Here is an 11,990-nt window from a genome sequence, read left to right as displayed (position 1 = left end):
CCATACAAATCGAATAGTAGCGCCCTCTTTCAGGAAAAAGTGACAACTGAGTTACTGCAATTAAAGTTCTACAGATGGCGCTGTTGGGCGTCACACATGGCGCCAAGCTTAAAATGATTGCGTTTGTCCGTTAAATACATGAGGAGATCTCTTATGATGCTAAACGCAAGTAAGCGATTTTTGAGCTTCGCACCTAGGCTCTATTTAAAACCATGAATGAACTCTGCGCCGCGCACTATTAAAATTTACACGAAAGATCAGCAACAGCAGCAACAGCGAATGCTGATAGGGAAATTACGATTATGTACTATCTATTATAATGATGTTTGCACAGGCAAGTAATCAGTGCAGATTGCAAGTCAATACTAATATGACACCAACGACACCCACGATAAGCAGCACATCATCCCTGTGGGGCCACGAAATGAACGAACCCCACTGCTGTTAATACAATCCAGTACAGTGGCCCCAACACAGAGGCAGCATTTCAAATGTTTCGCAGCTGCTTTGCTGCTATTAGCTGATAAGCGCCACTCTGACGACTCGAATGGAAGCGGGCGGCGGAACGGAACGCATCGGATCGGCTTTCAGTCATTGAAAGTGATATACAAAACAATAACAGCCAGCAACTCACGTAGTACGCCGGGAGATTTCATTCGCGAAAGATCGTCTAACAGAGCGTGCGTCCAAAGCCAAGTCGATATTCTGTTGAGGACAGTCCACAGACCAGCACGGAGATGCGCAGCTTGAACCGTTTTCGTCTCATAACCTTCGACGTGACCAACACGTTGCTACAGTTTCGCACGAGTCCCGGCAAGCAGTATGGCGAGATTGGAGCTCTATTCGGAGCGCGATGTGATAACAATGAACTGGCCAAGAATTTCAAGGCCAACTGGTATACAGCTTCTCCTCCTCATCCAACTATCCAAGTAATGGGAAATCATCCTCTTGCAGGTATAAAATGAATCGGGATTATCCAAACTTTGGACGGGACACAAAGCCACAGCTGGAGTGGCAGCAGTGGTGGCGTCAGCTGATAGCAGGTGAGTGTGTGACTGCGACAGTGTCTGTGTCGAGTGTTTTCCAGCCTGTTATTGTGGGGTGATAAACCAGAAACAGCTTGTTCCAAAGTGCAAACTACTCTCGATGGCCCCCCACATTACTAATTCATGATCATCATCCGTTTGTCCGGTTGACCGACAGGTACCTTCTCGGAGAGTGGAGCTGCCATCAAAGACGAGAAGCTGACCAATTTCTCCAACCATCTGCTGGAGCTGTACAAGACCTCCATTTGCTGGCAGCCTTGCAATGGCAGCGTGGAGCTGCTGCAGCATCTGCGCAAAGAGCTCAAGCCGGAGATATGCAAGCTGGGGGTCATAGCTAACTTTGATCCCCGTCTGCCGGCGCTGCTGCAGAACACCAAACTGGACCAATACTTGGACTTTGCGCTCACCTCGTACGAGGCGCAGGCGGAAAAGCCGTGCCCAGTGATATTCCAACGGGCCATGAAGGAGTCGGGTCTAAAGAACCTCAAGCCGGAGGAGTGCCTCCATGTGGGCGATGGCCCAACCACAGACTATCTGGCCGCCAAAGGCGTGGGCTGGCATGCGGCGCTGGTGCACGAGAAGAGCTACTCGTACTTGGTGAAGAAGTACGGGGAGGATATCGACCGTGACCATGTCTTTCCCAGCCTGTACGACTTCCACAAAAAGATCTCAGATGGTGCTGTGGTCTGGTGATTGCAGTGTATTTCTCCTATGCCAAACTATTTCATCGTTTCTTCCCTTTGCTGCTCTTCGACTGGACGAGGGGTTTGCGCCATGAACAAATCGCCATAGGGATTGTGCGGCTTTTGGCTCTCGCGATCGTACTGGGGGCCAATGGCCCACAGCGACTCCAGATCATACTCCTCCCTGGCCCTTGGTGAAAATATATGCAATGCAATGTTACCTGAAAAGAATAGTCAAAAATCTTTAGCTAGGGTATGCGGATAATCAGATTCAGAGACTGACCCAAATCCATGGCCATCCAGTCGCGACTCTTGTCGCCCTCGATGCGGGGCAAAATGTCACCTTTGCTGCGCTTGATCTTAAACATGCGACGCACAAACTCCGCCGTGGAAATCATGTGTCGGTAGCTGCGTCCGCTGCACACCACCAAATGGTCCACATACTTTAGATCCTCGGGCACGTAGCATACGAAAATATCGTCTACATTCTCCTTGCGCAGCAGTTCCACCAAGTCCTCAACATCAAACACTCCACGAATTCCTCCTGCGCGGGGGAATTATCCGTCATTTAGATTCGTTGTGAATGCAACCACTTACTCTTTAGGTTCAAGCCGTAGTACTGATCCTGAGCTGCGTCCGACTCATCTGGCAGATTCTGTTCCTTGTGGCGTGCCTCTTCCACATCGAAAATCTCAGGTGCCTCATCATCGCGGAAAACTTTGTATTTGTTTTGCACGCCGCCGACAAGATTCTGGAAGGGATTCCTATTCTCTTGCGACTTGTCCTTAGACGGCTCCGTTGGGGGCTTGGAGAACTCGTGGTGGAAGCATCTCAAAACGGGGACGCTCAGGCGTTTATCATGGATTAAACGAAACAACACGCGAGAAATCATGTTTATTTATTAAATAACAGGGAACTGTACGATATTTTTGTCGCCGACTATAATAAGAGTCGATATTTTTCAGAACTAACTATTGTAGCTCAATACTAGTCTCAAAACCATCGATAGTAGAGGCTAGCAGCAATAGTTCGATACTATCGATATTGGCTCAAAATTTAAACGCAGAAATGAGTCCGGAGAGCGTTTTGAGTGCTCTCTTTCGACTGGGTCATAGCAAGGTATTGCCCCAGTATTAAGACGGCCAAACTTTTTTTAAGGGCCTCGTAAGGACCTCACCCTAGCCCCGACGGACTAAATATACCATGCGTTCGCGAAAGCACAAAATCCCGCACGGTGAGTTATGTGGTGAGGTGGGTATTTTTCTTGAAAGCTCTGGATTTTGTGACGTCATACTTCACACCTCATACCCTTATCCTTGCGGCGCAATCAAATTTCAACTCGCCATTGAGCTAGGGTTGTCAAATATCAATGATATTTTTTTTTTTTTAAATATCAAAATGATTTAAAATATATCACTGAAAAAATATCGATATATTCGATATTTTGATATATTTTTGACAACCCTACATTGAGCGTATTTATTCGTCAAAAATTTTAATAAATCCGCGGTCACACTCCACGCCGCCTGGACTCCAAATTAAAAGTAAAATTAAAACGCAGGAAAGAAAACAACAGTGCACTATGAGTGAGCAGAAAACAAGTGGGTCGCCGTCCCCAACGAGCACAAAGGATAACGCGGCCGCCAGGCAGAAAATCGAAACGGAATACAACAATAAAAAGACTGGATCGGGCTGGCATCGCTACTACAAGGTAAAAACAACAACAACAGCAATGACAGGCACTGGCTACTGCTTGCTGTTGCTGTTGCAGCGAGAATAATTGCACCAGTGGAAAAAAACAGTGAAGAAAAGCAATGTGTTTGGGGGCACCAGGATGGTGGATGCCCGTAGCAGCGGCGGCGGGCAGGCAGGAGTCGCAAACGTGTACACACAAACTATTCCTTTTCTTCGATTTCCACGAAAATGTGATGAGTGCGCAAAAGGCTTCTGCTTTGTGCGAGTGTGCATGTGTTGGTTATAAGTGGTCCCAACCTGGCTCAAACAGCATTTGACCAAAAAAAAAAAACAAAGTATACAAACAGATTCTCACCGTACATATGCAGCTACAGTGACAGCTCTGCTCACCTGCTGCACTGCAGCTCAGACAACAGTACTTGCGTGGTGTGTAGAGTGCATATTTATGCTTTTTCTGGTGTTTTTCTCTTTTTGAGAGATGCTGTTCCCAGCGCTCCCCATTTTTTACACCTCTGTTTTGCCCCCCCTCGCAACTTTTACGATCAGCCGAATTCTCGTGTTGTTTTTTATTTTCGCTTTCTGATTATTATTGATAGGCCTCTTCCCCCTAGAATATTGGGGTTTGGTTCCGCGAATTTCGGGGCCCCATAACTGAAAGGCGGGTTTTTCCAGGAAACAGTTTTTGCATTTTGCTTTGTTTTGATTGCTGGACGTTTGTTGATATAGGAGTTAAGTGATGGGGAGGGAGGGGGTAGGATACTTTGACAAGCTTGTTTTTATCGCAACGCATGAGTGGGGAGAGAGGGGCGTCACTAGCTTTTTTCCACTTGGGAGCTATTCGCACGCATCTCTCGCCAAGGGGCACAAAGGGCATGCGTCTGGTTTTGAGTCTTTCTTTGGGTTTCTTCTTGTTGCTGTTTCTGCTCCTCTCTGCTGCTTCTTCTTGTTCATTGCTGGCAGTTCTGCTTTATAGCCAGTTCCGGGGAAATGTGTCTTCAGCTGCTGCCCCTGCTTGGAAGAGCAGAGCTCTGCCACGGCCAGGCCAGGCCAGGCACTCACTTGAATTGGGATTTCATGGAATTCAGCTGCGCCGTGTCAGTGTGTGTGTAACTTCTTTTGTGGCCTCGCAATGGCATCCTTTTGTGCCCATCGGAGGATAATCTAATTTTCCAACTAACTGAAAGGAGTCGCCCCTGCCCCAAAACAAACACAAACAACAATTATATGTCGCAAAACAAATTGTTTTTCGGTTGAACATCCCATCTCCACGGATGAGATTTCTATTGAAATATTCCATAAAATACCATTAAAAAAATGACGCATTCAACTTTTTGTTTTGCTTTTTTGCGCACTTGGCGTATAATTATTTCCATTGAACGCACTCTACTCCCGTTATGTTTCTCTCTCTGTGTCCCGTCGGGATGGATCCCCATCCAGTTATCAGCTTACACCTTGCCAGGCCGCCGCATTCACTCATCCATTCTCCCCTCCTTCCATTATGACAACCGCCATCAAGTGTGACGTGTGGGGAGGGTGCTGGTGGACGGGGGCGTGTTGCAATTATGCTCTGCATGCATGCAACGCTTTTTGTTTTGTTTTGTTTTGCTTGGCTTTTCTTTCGAGAAATACAATTCTTTGCACGCTTTGGAAATCCAAGACCCCATGTACTTCTCTCTCCCCTCCTGGTATTTCTCAATGCTGCTCGCGTGTTTGTGTATGTGTAGCTGTAAACGTTGGAAGGGTCACCTGGATAATCAAGAAGCATAAAATAACTGTTGCTGCTGTCCACAAAATATGGCAAATCTGAAGTTGGTTAGGAAAGATTGAGTAGAAAATATGTATTGAATAATAGAGTGTAGGATATACCCGTGTAGAGGGTATAGTAGAGATTCCCAGAGTTAGATAGATATCGGACTTAAAGGTAGCAAATACGCTTTCTTAATTTAACAAATTACTCTATAAGTATATTGCTATATCTAGTTTATAGAATGAGATATTATTTTCATTTCCATCAGCTTCGACTTTTTTTTTCCGCATTCGATATCATGAACTTCGCATTTCCGAGACTCGTTCTCACATATTCTCACGTGACATGCGATAAATCATACATCTGTTTATAATAAAAGTGATACAAATGATGCATATGAATTCATTGCATTCATTTCCGTTTTGATCCGAGTGCCGTAAACTTTCTTTCCCAAAGGACTATCAATTATTGTGACAATCGGGAATCCCCATTGGGCATTTTTGTGCCTCTAATATTTCAATTGAAATATTCTGCTTATCGGACAATGCTCTGTATCGTGGCTTCAGCTGATTGCGTAAGAGAGTCCAAAAGTATTTCATAAGAGGAAAAGTACATGCAATCAATGGATCCCTGCTGATCAGCGCCCTCGGCTGATTCACACTCCCACCACAGTGACCAATGGACAATTAACAACTGCTTTTTGGCGAGCTGTTATCATCGAGAGCGAGGCGGGGCACCCATTCAACGAGTTACTCATGGATGGAGCAGATTTTTGATGGAGTAAGTGCCGTGCCGGCTGAATACGCGTATATGGAATGCCAAACTAAGCAAGCATCCATCAGCATATGCTGATCCACTCGTATATGCCATAAGCGAAGCTTGGGATGCACTTGTCACCGCATGGATTGGCGCCATTGACCCTGTTTGCTGTGCTGTTTGACGCTGCTGCCGCATGGTTCGATTGGGGCGCGCTGCGGTTTACAGCTGTGCCAGCAATTATACATGCACACACACTTACGCACACATTCGGCTGATAAAGCCGGCTCCAAGCAGCCAAAGCGGCCAAAGATAATGCCATTAACAACAGTCAGGGCAGCCATCGTTGCTGGGCTAATTAGTCATGGCCGGTTTGTCAGCTGGGTGGGTGCCTCCGTACCATGCCTCTGTCTATTTGTCTGGTTGGGTGCCATTGGTGCAGGGTTAGGCCTGCTAGCCTCTAGGCCCACTGCTTGGATACAAATGTGCATGTACATATGTGGCTGACGTTGTGGGATGAGTCAGTTGCCATGGGGCAACCCCCCCCACCCCACCCCCCATGATAAAAGATATTTGATTTCTGTTGAAACACAATATATGGAATATTGTGGAATATTCGAAATCAGCTCAAAGAATGTGATGAGTCGGTTATTGTGTTATACATTCATGTAGTACATAATTTGAATATCTTTCACGTGACTTAATTAAATTCTGTATTTGCTTACGATTCGGTGCTGTCCAATGCTGGTTCTGATTCCTTGAGGAATGTCAGATTTGGTTTTCTGCTGTAGACAGTCTCTAGTCGTTATTCATTTTTAGACATTTTGCATGAAAGAAAGCTCAGATGCCGCATGTGTCTGTCTGCCGTGCTAATGGTCACGGCACTTTTTATTGTGTCCGGCACATGCTAAGACATCATTTCTAATCGCTCAATTTTCGAATTCTAGGAAATCTCAGAGAAATGCGATCGCGGGGCAAAAGAGCAACAGTTCAGTACGCTGGAATCGGAGCGATCACAGAACCGAGGCCTGAATCGCTATAGGGATGTGAATCCCTATGATCATTCGCGGATTGTCCTAAAGCGCGGCAATGTGGACTACATCAATGCCAATCTGGTGAAGGTACGTGCAGTCATTTGAATGCTACTCAAACAAAGTTCTAGGAGAGATTTCTACATCCTTCGTTAGCTGGAGCGTGCCGATCGTCAGTACATACTGACTCAGGGTCCCTTGGAGGATACTGTGGGCCACTTCTGGCTGATGGTCTGGGAGCAAAAGTCGATCGCCATTCTCATGCTCAACAAGGTGACGGAGAAGAAGCAGATCAAATGCCATCAGTACTGGCCCAATCAGTTCGGACCGGAGAAGGCCCTCAAGCTGAAGGACGAACTCCTCACCGTGGAGCTTGTGCGCTGCGAGGAGTACCAGAACTTTGTGCGGCGGTGGTTCAAGTGAGTAGATAAAATAACCCCTAAAGCAGTGAAAATTCATCAATTAAAATCGCCCCGCACACAGATTAACCGATCTCGAAACGCAGAAGAGTCGCGAGGTGATGCAGTTCCACTACGTCACATGGCCAGATTTTGGCATTCCCAGTTCGCCAGATGCATTCCTGAAATTCTTGCAGCAAGTACGTGACTCTGGCTGCCTCAGCAACGACGTCGGTCCGGCCGTGGTGCACTGCAGCGCCGGCATTGGTCGCTCGGGCACTTTCTGCCTGGTTGACTGTTGCCTTGTGCTCGTGGACAAACACGGAGAGTGCAATGTGTCGCAGGTGCTGTGCGAGCTGCGCAGCTACCGCATGGGACTGATACAGACATCCGACCAGCTGGACTTTTCCTATCAGGCCATCATAGAGGGCATCAAGAAGCTGAACGATCCCGTATGTATGCGCTCTCAGCGGCCGGCGTGCGGGAGCTGGACGTGGACGCTGGATGCTGGGTGCCAGTCCGCTGCCAAGCGCCGCCGTTTACAGTGGAGATTCTCTGTGCTTTGGCGTTAGACTAACCCGAGAATTTCCCTCTCTCCTTTGTCGCCTTGCAGACCTTTCTCGACGCTAAGGAACCAATCATTGGCAATGAGGCAGATGCGCATGCACAGGATGAGAAGCCGCCACCGCTGCCGCCTCGCTCATATTCGCTGACGTTGCCGCCGGCCCCCAAGTCGGGCGGAGTGCTCTCGCTGAACATGCGCGCCGTCCAGTCCAATGGCGAGGAGGTGTCTGCCGATAATATTGGCGACAAGCCCTTGGATGCTCAGAACAATTTCATCAATCAGCACGAGATCATCAACGCTGAGGTGGCCGACAGTCTGCGTCCCTTGCCGCCGTTGCCGGCGTCGCAGGAGTCGGATAGCGATGAGGACTACGACCTGGATGAGGACGATGATGATGATGACGATGACGAGGAGTACGAGACCATCAATGAGATCGATGTGGAGCCCGTCAATGGCAATGTATCGACAACGACGCCCCAAGACGATGATGTGAATGCCAACAGCGAGAAGCCAGCGCCAGCCGAACAGCACAAGGCCAATGGCATTGACACAGTGGGACAGACCCAGACCCCAGCGAGGTAATTCAAATGATAATGGAAACCACTGTGGGACAATGCCCTAACCTTTTTCTTTCCCTTCTTAGTCCCGAAAACGAGCTGAAGCGACGAAAACGCACCGAACATCAAGCCCATCTGCAGAAGCAAATCAACAACATGAAACGGAAGCTGCGGGAGAGCGAGGACGGCCAGAAGGCGTCTAAAAAAGGAAGGTCATTACTCACATATATTGCGGCTGGTGTGGTGGTGGGCGTGATCTGCGCCTACGCATACACGAAGCTAGGTTAAGTGCCCCGCCCCACCCCACCTACCTACCCATTAAGTAGATGTAGACCTAGCCATTGAGTAGGCATTAGTAGCAATAGCAGTGTGACGCCCGTTGCCGCGGGACACCGATCCTCCCCAGCACGTCACGTCACGCATCGCGTCGGGTCGCGCGTCTCTCATCGAGCCTCGGGCTAACATTTAATGTCAGCACGGATCAGATCGGATCGGATTGGATTGGATCGCAACGCAATCACCGCGACGATTGGGTTGAATTAACGATACGATACACATGATGCATACATATATATTAGGGAATTTTTTACGAGTATATGAAATACTAAAGAAAAGAAGAATCAAAGGCATAAGCAAAAACTAAGCGAAAATCGGGTAGAAATCACGTCAAAAGTAGATTTTGCGCAATAGACTGACATTTTAGATCAAATTTATTTTCTACATTTTAATAATGGAAATATTTAATAACGAAACCCCCGAAAAGAACCTCCAAACCCAGCCCCCCTGCACGAACTATTTTTCTTATAAATCTTTTTTTTTTCTTTACATTTTATTCTATTAAATGCAGTAATTATGCGTCTTATTGTTGAGTTTAAGATATATGTTCAGGACAGTCAGAATTTGAATGAGTCAGAATTTAGACCTGCTAACTGGTTAATCTCAGATTTTCCATAGATGTTTTTGGATTCTGCAGTTAATGGATTGTCCATTTCAGAGCATATTGCTGGGCCTTCTTCTTTTCGATGTCCAACATTTTTTGGTTGTTTCCATTGATTTCCTGACCCAGCAGATTTAAAGAGTCAGAGTCAGGGAGGGCATATTGGACAAACAAATTTGAAGTATTTATACAAATCTTTAAATTGCTTGTCCAACAGGATGACCATAGAACGGCGAACTGCCTCAGCTGTTCTGTTAAGCAATTTTAGACAGTGGAAGGATCTGGACAAATTTTTTGAGAATGTATCTATTTCATCATCAGATGGTACGGAGCTTGACATCTGGAACGAACAATATTTCTTTAAACACCACTTTCCCCAGTCCCTTCTTCCTCGTCCCTCTCTTCTTTCCTTAAATACTTCATGTATGAATCTTGGACATTTCTTTTGTGGTCAATCTGGTTTGTATGCAGGGGTTTACATTGACATGTATGATTCGATAATTCTTTTAAGACACCCAGAATTTCATGATAGATTCCTGTTTAATCAAGACGGTGTTTGTATTCTGTTGAATCACAGTCGCATCAGACATTGCATCTGCCAACCAAAAAATAAATATATATCTAAGGCTCAACAATAAGGAGCATAATTCCTGCATTTAATGGATTATAAAATAGAATATAAATTCCAGATGTCAAGCTCCGTACCATCTGATGATGAAATAGATACATTCTCAAAAAATTTGTCCCGATTCTTATCTTTGCAATATTGATTTACCAAAACAGCTGAAGACAAGATGATTTAAGGAATATTTATAATGAAATAGAATTTAAAGTAAATTAGATTCAAGTTTATTTAAAATTAACTCAAATAATAGAATTCTACGTCAAGTATCGAGACTTCACAAGTTGAACTTAAAAACAATTTACTGAAACAAATTGAGACAAAAAAAAACAGTGTAAAACTTAATCCGGATGGCAAAAATAGAGTTTTATTTACATGTAAATAATTGTTCGATAGAGAATAACTAAAGAGTCTAAACTTGAAAGAAGATTTCTTAAAAACGAAAAATTAGAAATGATCCACATATACTTTGATACTTTTGTGAAGTTGTTGAAAATAGAGTTTTTCTTTGATTGTTTATTGTTTTCTACACCCCGCACCAACCTACCCCCACACCCGAAACCCAAATTCCAAAACCCAAGTGCAAACACAATCCACATCCACATCGCTCGCTATTCAATAAAATTTGATAACATATACGAGTACATATATGTATCTATTATATTTACGCTCTACGATCCACACACCCACGCGCTTCACTTGTTGTTGTACAGCAATTTCTTATAGCATACGAACTATGTATAATTATTTATGAAGAGATTTACGTGCAGATCGAAGAACACTTGTTGTAGTACCATGGCAAACAAACGAATTGCAGCAAATGTGCCAAAACCAAAAAAGAGAAAACGAAAACGAACAGAAAAACAATGTGAAAGCCCCTTCATGACTTTTTTAATTTACTTAGCTCCGAATCCCTTCCTACATTTTAATAATGGTTTTTAACGATTTATCATACAATGCACTCAACAAAAACAGAAAGAGAGAACGAAGAAAATGCTGCGCCATTGAACCAATAATAAAAAGTAATGCAAAATAGCACAAAAATAACTACGAGTAAAACAGTATGATTACGATATATAGTATACATAAATGAGAACCGGGAGAAACTATACAATGGTTTTTTCCCCCCTCCCATAGAATAAGTGTGTATGCCCCGTAGTAGTAGAGCCCAGAAAAGAAAGAGAACGAACGCGTGCAAGAGTTAAGAATTACCATAAGAGTTATTTTTTATATATGTGTAATCCGCAATTTAACGAAAAACTCAACTAACCAGATGCTGCAGCAACTACAGAAAGAGACAGACATAAACGAAAGAACGAGTGCAATGACACACAATGGCTGAAAAAAGAAGTGGAAAGTAGAATGGAATCGGATGATTATCGATGATCAGTGGAGCGGAGAGGAGAGGGATAACTTTTATAAACATATAAACTAACAAAACAAAAAATACATATTTATATAAAGTATATTTAAAGAGTAAAAACATGAACAATACCTAAAGTAATGCCTAGTTAACTGAACAATTGGTTAAGTACACACAATCCCCACTCACACAACACACCACACACAACGAACCACACACGTAATATATTATAATGCCTATATGAGAGATGAACGAACAGAGAAGTGAGAGAAAGTATTCAAATAAAGCTATATATGTTTAAGACACCAAGAATTGAGCCTCTTCTATGCCCGAGTACTTTTATTTACTACGATTCATAACTCCTTTTCATCTGTTTGATTTCAGACGCGATAACCACAGAAGCCACAAAATGTGCAAGAGAAAGTAACAGCCCATCTCATGCACGACCAGCACCAACACAAAGAAACAAATTGAACATATCACTTGGCATAATATAATTGTAGATTTTAATGCACAAAATAAAAAATGATCCCAAATTCCATATTCCATTCATTTTGAGCTCAACGGCTTTTGCCGATAGTTGCATACAT

The 11,990-nt window shown here is 44.5% G+C and overlaps 3 protein-coding genes across 4 annotated transcripts; 2 read left to right on the top strand and 1 right to left on the bottom strand.

Annotated features, from left to right (window-relative positions):
* The first annotated feature begins 594 nt into the window (after positions 1–594).
* On the top strand, positions 595–1,947 carry LOC111069681 (rhythmically expressed gene 2 protein). Its single transcript, XM_022359842.2, has 3 exons — positions 595–895; positions 955–1,043; positions 1,204–1,947. Exons 1-3 carry the CDS (start codon positions 738–740, stop codon positions 1,737–1,739), a joined length of 783 nt encoding a protein of 260 aa, XP_022215534.2. The 5' UTR covers positions 595–737; the 3' UTR covers positions 1,740–1,947.
* LOC111069682 lies at positions 1,727–2,672 on the bottom strand. The gene is made up of 3 exons (XM_022359843.2): positions 2,327–2,672; positions 2,013–2,273; positions 1,727–1,950 (listed from the first exon to the last, which is right to left on the bottom strand). The coding sequence occupies exons 1-3, from the start codon at positions 2,619–2,621 to the stop codon at positions 1,766–1,768; spliced, it is 741 nt and encodes a 246-aa protein (XP_022215535.2). The 5' UTR covers positions 2,622–2,672; the 3' UTR covers positions 1,727–1,765.
* A 534-nt stretch (positions 2,673–3,206) lies between these two features.
* On the top strand, positions 3,207–11,934 carry LOC111069673 (tyrosine-protein phosphatase non-receptor type 61F). Of its 2 annotated transcripts, XM_022359830.2 has the most exons (7): positions 3,207–3,440; positions 6,875–7,048; positions 7,115–7,377; positions 7,442–7,808; positions 7,970–8,499; positions 8,565–8,690; positions 11,785–11,934. In XM_022359830.2, the coding sequence occupies exons 1-7, from the start codon at positions 3,312–3,314 to the stop codon at positions 11,825–11,827; spliced, it is 1,632 nt and encodes a 543-aa protein (XP_022215522.1). In that variant the 5' UTR covers positions 3,207–3,311; the 3' UTR covers positions 11,828–11,934. The 2 variants fall into 2 exon arrangements, with proteins under 2 accessions (XP_022215522.1, XP_022215521.1); XM_022359829.2 differs by lacking the exon at positions 11,785–11,934 and having other exon boundaries at positions 8,565–11,712.
* Positions 11,935–11,990: the final 56 nt, after the last annotated feature.

The sequence above is a fragment of the Drosophila obscura genome, unplaced genomic scaffold (genome assembly GCF_018151105.1).
Source record: "Drosophila obscura isolate BZ-5 IFL unplaced genomic scaffold, ASM1815110v1 contig_1, whole genome shotgun sequence".
NCBI classification, from domain to species: Eukaryota; Metazoa; Arthropoda; class Insecta; order Diptera; family Drosophilidae; genus Drosophila; species Drosophila obscura.
The sequence above is the reverse complement of the archived record's forward strand: the minus strand, read 5'-3'. Positions and strand labels throughout refer to the sequence as shown.